The sequence below is a fragment of the Sebastes umbrosus genome, chromosome 4 (assembly GCF_015220745.1).
Source record: "Sebastes umbrosus isolate fSebUmb1 chromosome 4, fSebUmb1.pri, whole genome shotgun sequence".
Lineage (NCBI taxonomy): Eukaryota > Metazoa > Chordata > Actinopteri > Perciformes > Sebastidae > Sebastes > Sebastes umbrosus.
This window is the reverse complement of record NC_051272.1, coordinates 33,718,229-33,727,841: the sequence shown is the minus strand read 5'-3', so window position 1 is coordinate 33,727,841 and position 9,613 is coordinate 33,718,229. Positions and strand designations below refer to the sequence as shown.

Genomic DNA, 9,613 nt, shown 5'->3' with positions numbered 1-9,613 from the left:
CTCACTATGAGTGACAAAAGCAACAAACTGGCTAAGCTACTGTACATTGTCTCTGAGTCACCGTTGAAGTGTTGCTCAAGCGCTTGTTGACCTAGTTATGTCGAAATAGCACCAACTAGCTAAGGGCAAGAAAGTGTTTTTCTTCCAGTTTTTAGATGTAACGGAACAAAGATTTATATTATATTTTTGACGCTAATTCATTTGATTTTTTGATTCTGGGTGCAACTCCAGTTCTATGACTATGCGCGTAGCCATCTGCATTCACACCAAATCAGGTGTTATGGCAAATATGCAAGTCCTCCCATTTATTTGACTGTGGATAGTGTGTTTAACCTGCAGCAGTGGGGACTAGAGGGGATGCCGGAAAAAACCCTGCAGAATCAACTTTTAGAGAAACCCTACGCCAATCACGTAACTGGCGATCCAGAGCTGACAACCCAGCCATGAGGGAACAAAATACATTAATCGTTGTATAGTTGCTTGATGTTAGTGGGCCATTAAGTGACACTACCACACCGCCACACCAACCTGTGCTAAACGCTGCAACACTTGATTTGGTGTGAATGCAGCCTTTCTGAGTTCATCAGGCAGATGAGCAATGGGTGTGCTGGTGTTTTATAGTGAGTGGTTACTACCCCCTGATTGGGCGGTGAGTGCAAAGATCTGTTTTAGGGAGCTGAGCATGGATGTAAAACGAGCACTGGAGGTGGGCTCCCATTCTTTCCTATAAAAGTTGTTCAGTGGCGCATGAGGCCAAAATGGCTCGACTGCCGAGTGATAAAATCTTGGATCTTCCGGCGGTCTTCTGCATCTATGGGGCCCATAGAGCAAAATGCACTAGTATTTACTTTAACCCTGCCTCCAGCCATCGGTCCAGCCTCGTTCTCATGGATGGAGGAAGGAAAATAACTCTGGATTCAGCTAGTGCATTTTACAACTTTGAGGACAGAATGATTTAAATAAGGGCGTAGGCTACTGGAAGTTAATTTACTTAAAAAAAATTATCCGCTGATTTACAGATGTCTCTTTCCCAATGTAAATCTATGGGAAAAAGTATTTTTAGGCCCAATGGCATCACGTGACGGACCTGAAAGTTGCAATTCCACAATTTGGCCATTACGAAAATTTGTTTCAAAGCCCGGTGTTATTCCTGCGTTATTGGTGCCGAGGCAGAGCCTTGATGGGGATAACCAATGGCAAAGCCTGATAAAGGAATACACACATACTCATAGAACTGGATTTACACTTATAGTCATTACTAATTTTGTTTAGGCCTATATTTTGACGCTCCTCCCACTGTCTTCATTCTGTCTCTCTCTTTCTACAGCTGTGACTTACAAACTCCATTGTTCATTTAAGTTAACCTTAGTTTATTAAATGATGTTTGTTTTAAGTAAATCTCTTGCCTGGACTCCCTCCTTGTCACATTTCCTGAGCTAGTTTGTGACAATATTGAATATATTAAAAGCAATTGTCAGTCATCCGCTGCAGAAAAGTGTCTCTGAACACCGCACAGGGCTGTTGTTGTGATGTGAGTCCACGTGCGCATGCCGGCAGAACAAAAGACTGGGACCTCTCAAACATTACTCCACAAGAGTGTTGGACGGGGCGAACGTTCGCAACGTAAACATCTGTCCCATTTCTCTCTCACATTCAGTCTCATAGCCAGACAAGTATTAAGAAGTAAAAGTACTCAATACAGAAAATGCTCCCTGTGACGTTTATACTAGGCTATTATTCGCTATAGGCTATATCATTACATTATTACTCATGCATTCATGTTAGGATTTTACTGCTGGAGTTGATTGGGATGTATAGGACATTAACTAATGATTATTTTCATTATGGACTGATTATTTTCTCCATTAATCGAATGTTTAGTTTGTCAAAGTTCTGAAAATAGTAAAAAAAAGAAAATGCTGTCACAATTACCCAAAGCACAAAGAGACACCTTCACAATGCTTGTTTCGATTTAAAATTATTTTAAAATGACATTTATTAAAATAAAAAGCAGCAAATCCTCATATCTGTGAAACTGGAACCATGAAATACTTTTGCATGCAATGACTTCAACCATCAAACTAGTTGCCAGTTAAAGCTGAAGTAGCAAATATGATTAAAAAAAGTTATTTTTATAAAACGGTCGCTATATCATGACAGTAGTACATGAAACAGGTAACCTGAAAAAAATCATGTGCCTCTGTGTCCTCCGGTGCTCCTAACGGCATCTGCAAGATTTCACAGACCGGAGGAAAACAAGCAGTAAGAGCTGATCTGAGGTCTGCTGTCCAGCTGCTGTCTATGAGAGCCGGCTGTCAATCACTCGCAAACTCCGACCAAACGGTCAAACTAAGCAGCGCTGATCAAATATGAATCAATATTCTGTTACTGAAATGCCTATCTGTCTCCTCAAATGTTTTAAGAATCATCTTGTAGTGCACGGTTTAGCTGTAAAATGAGAGAGTTTGTGATGCCACCGCCATTGTGAAATCTGGTGAGGGAACGTCAAGTTCCGGTCACATGAACAGAGCACAGCCAATAGGAACGCTCTCTCAATGAAATGACCTGTGATTGGTCAAATATGTTGTAAAGCCTGAAAACAGAGCCATGAGGAGGTGCAGAAGTCTAGTTTTCTCTCAGAACACTTGAATTACAATATGTTGAAAGGTTATTATGGAATTTTTGCCCAATGATGCCAAAAATATACTGCCTACTGAAGCTTTAATTCTCTGCCAATTTACTAATTGATTAATCGACTAATCCTTTCAGCTGTACTTGTATGGGTGGGGTTGATTGGGTCCAGGGTGCTTTTAAACCCTCTGTTACAAAAAAGTGCAACCACATCCACCTTTTCTCTGGGTGCAAAAAGAAAGGCACTAGGCTAGGCACAGTGTGGAATTTGTCACCAAAGCACCAACTGCAAGAAGGGAGAAATGCCTCCACTGCATTCAATCACACTGACCAGATACTAATGTGATCATGAGTCTTTTTTATTGCTTCCCTTCAAGCCAAGCCCACAGGCAGACTTGAGAAGGAAATGGTCTGTGTCAGCAGTAAGAGGATGCCAGAGTAGGATGACACCTCAAGGGATCAACCTGCATCGAGCCCACGTTTTTTGGCCTACTCAGAATGCCACCTACTGGTGAAAAATGAATCACCATATAAATAAATCATTAAAACAATCCAGGAACAAATGCATTTTAAGTGCATTCAAATTAATTAAATTCTGAAATTGTGTTGCTTGAGTTGTGTGCTCTCTGCCATTGTGTAGCCTAACTAAATATATTAGCTCACTATAATCACAATAACGCACTATATGTTTTAAATGTATTAAGGTTACATGCCACCAACAGGGAGCGCTTGTTCTCCCGCAAAACAGCTTGAGATCAAACACAAATACTGCCTTCGTTTCTCTGGAGTTATGTGTTCATTAATTCGCAAAATGCTCTCTGTTGGCATCAAGGCAAGAACCATTATTCTTTTCAACTCCTTTTTCCTCCCTCAAACACAACCTCCACCCGCCGGTGCAACGCCGTGGTATAAAACGCGCAGCCCGACGCATTTTGATGACGCCATCACCAGCGAGTCACAACAACAACAACAACAGAACTCAGCTGTTCAGCAGCTAGCAGCCTGGTTGTCCTGGTTACTGAAGACTCTTAGTTACAGGGCTTGTTTTTAATTTAAGATTTGTATAAGTTGCTCTTCAGTTACTGAGGCGTTCGCACATAAAGCAGATTCTATAAAATCCCCAACAACGCGATGTGATGAGGTTTGATTTGAACCTCCTTTGTCTCCTGTCTGCTAACGTTAGCTGCTAGCAGGTTAGCCTGTTAGCTGAGGACGGACCAAAAGGTAAACACACGACTTTTGTTTCGATAATGGTGAAAAACATTCACATAAGCCCACTCTGGCCTTTATGGACAGGAGCTTAAAGTCCACCAATGGTCCCGTTATTGTGACGGAAGCCGAAATGTAACTAACATCAGCAAAGGAGATGAGATAACACAGTTAGCTGCCAGAAGACCTCCAGTCATGTTACAAAGCGACGTGTCACTTAAAGGTCCCATATCGTGCTCATTTTCAGGATCATACTTGTATTTTGTGTTTCTACTAGAACATGTTTACATGCTGTAATGTTAAAAAAACGTGTGTTTTCCTCATACTGTCTGTCTGAATATGCCTGTATTCACCCTCTGTCTGAAACGCTCCGTTTTACTGCATTTTGATGGAATTGCAACAGAATTGCAACAGAATTGCGTTGCTAGGCAACAGCTTGGGTCCATGTGTACTTCCTGTCAGCTGATGACATTCACATCCACTGCAACCAGGAATAAACTGGGACACATTTAGAATGTTTACGTTTAAATCTGTGTGAAGGGTCTAAATATTGTATATTTGTGACATCACGAATGGGCAGAAATCCTGACGGCTTGTTTCAAATGCAGAGTTTCTGAATATGGGCTGTTGTATTTCCCTGTGGATTGAGCGTTTCGATACTTTCACAGTATTTATATTGGACTTAAGCCGGGTTTATAATAAAAACACATGAAAATCTCACTTTTTTATAATACGGGACCTTTAAAAGGAAAAGCCACCTGATTAAAGAATTCACATGATATGATATAATTACATATACGACCCTAGACTGTGTTAGTGATCTCAGCCATATGAGACCAAGTTGAGTTTATATACCAGTTCAAGCTGAACCGCATTACCTGCTGTAAGACGGACCACCTAATGAACCAGAGTAGGTGTTATTTATTTCTGCCTGTCACCTTGAACCACTTGAAAAAGGAAAACAAAAAAGTCAACATCTTAAATTTTTTTTTCTGTCTGTATTCTTTCTTTATCTCAAAGACTTCCCCAGGCCAGAAATATTTATGGCAAAGCCAGACCGCAAGACCACTTGGTGGAGATTCTGACCTCCACCAATGACCACCAATATTATTTCGTCATCTGTCATCATGTCACCACGAAAAAGACACCTGGTCCCTGTGAGCAGCCGGCGGAAAGCAGTGGACGACTACTTCCCTTTCAACTTCCTGCCGGTGGAGTGCCAGCTGCATGTCCTGTCCTTTCTGAATGAGGTGGATAAATGTAGCTGTGCTCTGGTCTGCTTGAGCTGGAGCTGCCTCGTCCGCTCATGGAAGCTGTGGCGGGTAGCAGACTATTCCCGTCGCGGCGTCTTCCATCTGGGTCAGGAGGGTCTGCTCGTTTCCAATCGTGAGTTCGAGAGGTGGAAATCTTGGGTCCACCATTACACCCATCACCTCATCTCCCGGAGAGCCAGCCTGCTCACGCTGAAGGCCAGCTTCGACATTGGGGATCGCTGCAACAAGTGGGGCGAGCTGTTGCGTCACCTGCTGGATAATGTCCACTGCAGAGACCTCAGCCACCTGGACCTTAACTGGACATTTACTCTTCTTGAGCCGCTGGACCTCAGGGTCCACTCCAGCTCCAGTTCGCACCAGGACAGCATTACCAAGATGGACCAGGTAACTTGTTTTTACTGATTTTATTTCAATTTACAGATTCAACATGTCCTGATTGCAACAAGTGGTAACTAGACTTGATCAGCCTCAATAAAATACACACTCATGTTTATCACCCTGGTACTTGATACCAAAACATGTTTTAATTTCCTTCTGTAATGATTAGCTCCTTTGTAACTTTGTAAATACACCTAATAAAACAGATGTATTTTAACATAAAACCATACCTGGTGCAGCTTTAAGCCTTGCAGTATTTTACCTTACTGTAAATATACAGCACCTACACAGGGGATGGACAAAATAAAAGCACCTGAGCAATGTAATATTACGTAATGCTGAAACAAAATAATCTTTTAATCAATTAGTTGATCAACAGAGAAGAATTAATAGCAATTTTTGTAATCAGTTAATCATTTAGAGTCATTGTCAGGCAAAGATATTCTCCGTTTTCAGCTTCTCTAACGTGAGGATTTGCTGCTTTTCTCTGTTGTACACCGTTGTGGAATTTTTTAGACTAAACGATTAACTGGAAAGATAATGAATGATGAAAACACACAACAGTTGCAGACCTAATATATTCTGATCAATAGCCCTGCAGTCAATACATACACTCTTCGTGGGGCTTCTGATGTTCAGGTTTAATTGACACTGTGTCAGATAGACATTGATTCAACTGTATGGTAACTTTTATGGCCTTAATTTATAGAGTTGTTTATATTGGACTACATTCAGGAGGATGCAAAGCACTGCAGAAAGGGTGTGCTCATTAACCAATGCAAAAAATGTGACATGAAACTAAAACTACGGCCATTGTTGATGTTATTAGTTCCACCTGCTTTTCGGCTATGACATGCTGTGAGTCAAAATGTCTGCTGCAAATAAGGGCTGTGAATCTGATTCATTAGGAACTAGAACGGCACTCGGAGAGCGCAGACCTCCCCCAAGGTGCCTGACTTTAAAACCAGATCACAGCTCACAGCTGGCGGTACCGTGAGGTGGTCGGCTTATTATTAACATGGTGTGTTTCCGTGTAACGTATCGGCGGATGCCTCTCTCATTCAGCAGCCTTGTTATGTCTGTATAACGTTACACTACGTTGTCTCTCATCCCGTCATCTACCGCTTTTTTCTTTCTCACCGCGGACGGACAGCAGCTCCCGCACACACATCCAAACACGTATCTCTCTTCTCGAAGAACGCGGCGGGGTCGCGCGTCATCAACGCATCATCAGTTACACTACGCCTGTGGTCTTAATGCTCAGGCTGATCAGAATCCTTAAAAATATTCCTGAATCCGGATGATGATCCGGATCGCCATCAAAATCAAACGAATTGTTCATTGTGCCACACCCCACCCCTCAAAAACATTTAATTCAAATCCATCGAGAACTTTTGGAGTAATCCTGCTAACAGACAGACGAACAAACAAACATAACCTCCTTCAAGACCTTTGCCCTTGGCAGAGGTAACAATAAAGAAGCAACAGTAGCGATATGCTGTCATAGCTCTCAAGATTTATTCAGACAGCAAAATTTCATGTAGAGTACAACAAGGGCAGATTATTGGGAAAAAAAGAAAAACAGCCTGGGCAAAGTGTAGCATGCATTTGATATTTGTGCAAACTTTAAATTTAAGACAAATATGTGAGAAAAAACATACAGTTCATGTTATTGGTGACGTTATTTCAATATAATTTGGCAACTAATTTGTTCTTGCCATACTAACATGTCATTTATTATACAGACACCTCTCCAGGCAGACGGTTTACCTATTTGATCTGATTTAACAGGTGACCAGTTTCCAAGAGCTGCTGACCAAACTCACCCACAGCTGCCCTCGCATCTCCAAGATGCGGTTACACTTCGACTGGTCGGATGAGTCCGTGTCGTTGCTCACCCAGTTCCAGCAGCTCCGAGTCCTCGAGGTCAAATATTTCTGGGTCTTTAAAGGAGTGACTCCCTTGACGCTGCAGACCCTGACCAAATCCCTGCCTAATCTGAAGTCTCTGACTTTACAAATCCTGGTGCCGCTGAGGAACCTGGGCATCTCGTACATTCTGGAGTCTCAATCTCTGGAGTTCCTGGACGTGTCCCCCAGCCGAGGCTTGGTCTTCTCTTGTCTGAAGCTACCTGCCCTGCGCGAGCTTCGAGCCAAGAAGATCGTCCGTGGCATCACGCTGGACCGGAGGACCAGGCTGAGGATCCAGATGCGGTGGCCCTGTCTGTACCACGTCCTCCGGGAGGGGACGCCGAAGCTCCAGGCCCTCAACAATGAGAGACTACTTCCCACGTGGAGAGAGGAGAGCTACGGGGATCTTTCTGCCATCCTGGAACAGTCCTGTTACTGTGTTCAGCATCTAGACAGCTGGCTTTGGTAGACAACTGTGTGACTTGAAATGAAGTACATTCCATCAGTGGTTGTTAGCAATATATTGCTTTTACACACACCATGTTTTTCCCCATTTGAATGAACTGAACATGTTAGGCTGTGTTCACACTGCAGGCAGAATTGGCCCAAATCTGATTTTCTTTTTTTTTTAGCATATATGACTCAGATCTGTTTTGTTTTTTATCATAGCAGTGTGAACGGCACAAATCACATGGAATCTGATCTTTTCAATTCTGATTTGGCCCACTTTCATATGTGGTCCTAAATCAGGTACAGGTCTGATTTTTTTTGGAGTAACAACCTCAGTTTGAACGGTCAGTCATATTATATATATATCAGACTTTTGGAACTTTTACGTAACTGTAGATCGTCCTTCGTCACAATTCTGCGGTGTGTCCGCTGAACTGGCTCAAATTCTGCATCCACACTTCCAAACAGAAGTAGTGGCCAATGTTCCACAAGAAGCCATCATTAAAATCTGCTCACGAATTTGCTGGCGTTTTTCTGATATTGGCCACATTTAAATAATAATGTGAACAGCCAAACAAAAAAAAGTGCACATCGGAGCAATAAATCAGAATTGAGCTCTAATGCTGGCAGTGTGAACGTAGCCATAGTTTCACATAGTACAAACAAAAAATGAATCTTGAAGTGAAATCAAAGGACTGCAAGTTTAATTTTTCCCAAGACAATGTTACACACTGTGTCTTCAAGTGTTTTATTTTGTTTTTCCCATTATCTCCAAAAAAGCAAAGGTGATTGCAGTGTGCTGTGCCGGCCTGGATTCATTTCCACCAGAGCTCTGCACTGGAAAAATGACAACATTAACTACAACTCTACCTGAGCCAAGTGTGCATGGTCTATTGTGAGAAGATGACTAGATGACAAGAGTGTAATGGCTACTTAGAGTTGTGGAGACTGACTTTTAAACATTCAAAGAGAAAACTATGATGGAACAAATGGACTTGCATTTATATATAGTACTTTTCTAGTCTTCCGACCACTCAAGCACACTTTCATATGCTGATGGCAGAGGCTGCCATGTAAGGTGCCAACCATCAGGATCTAATCTAAATACAATTTGGGGTTCTGGCTCAAGGACATTTCAACATGTGACCGGAGGAGCCGGGGATCGAACCGCCGACCTTCCGATTGGTGGACGACCTGCTCCACCCTCTGAGCCACAGCCGCCCGAACAGTGAATGTACAACCTTAATTTTTTACCGAAAACATGAATAATCAAAAAAACAAATACAATAGTTGAGTTTAAAATTCAAAGCACTAGGGGGGAAAAAAATGTATGTGAAATTTTTATTTTCATTCCTTTTTACCATGAGCCTCCACTGTTTCTGCTTCTGACAGCTGAGGAATGGAGGCAGTGCTTTTGCAGTTATCTTTCTAATCACTAGAGGTCCTTATTGTCAAAGATTTGGCCACGGAGGGTCTTAACAACAGAAACTTTTGTTTACACGTGCACTAGGGTAACATCTGTCTCTTAAACCAATGGATACTGATCATTTCACTCCAGTACTCAGTACTCGTGCTCATGTGTTGTAGGTGCTCGAGGGTGTTTAGTCTCTTCAGAATATATCGAGGTATATATGTGAGATGTGGCTGATATGATGAACGTTTTGAGTGTAGAACATTTCACAAGATTGTTCATAAAGTACACTGTATTCAATCTTAATTGTCATTCACTTTGTGTGTGTGTGTGTGTGTGTGTGTGTGGGC

At 42.1% G+C, this 9,613-nt stretch overlaps 1 protein-coding gene across 4 annotated transcripts; it reads left to right on the top strand.

The window, feature by feature from the left end:
- The first annotated feature begins 3,544 nt into the window (after positions 1–3,544).
- si:dkey-12e7.1 (uncharacterized protein LOC557553 homolog) lies at positions 3,545–9,563 on the top strand. Of its 4 annotated transcripts, none has more exons than XM_037767221.1 (4): positions 3,545–3,855; positions 4,861–5,498; positions 7,284–7,867; positions 8,633–9,563. In XM_037767221.1, the coding sequence occupies exons 2-4, from the start codon at positions 4,935–4,937 to the stop codon at positions 8,724–8,726; spliced, it is 1,242 nt and encodes a 413-aa protein (XP_037623149.1). In that variant the 5' UTR covers positions 3,545–3,855; positions 4,861–4,934; the 3' UTR covers positions 8,727–9,563. The 4 variants fall into 4 exon arrangements, with proteins under 4 accessions (XP_037623149.1, XP_037623152.1, XP_037623150.1 ...); XM_037767222.1 differs by having other exon boundaries at positions 3,560–3,670; XM_037767223.1 differs by lacking the exon at positions 3,545–3,855 and adding an exon at positions 4,487–4,750.
- Positions 9,564–9,613: the final 50 nt, after the last annotated feature.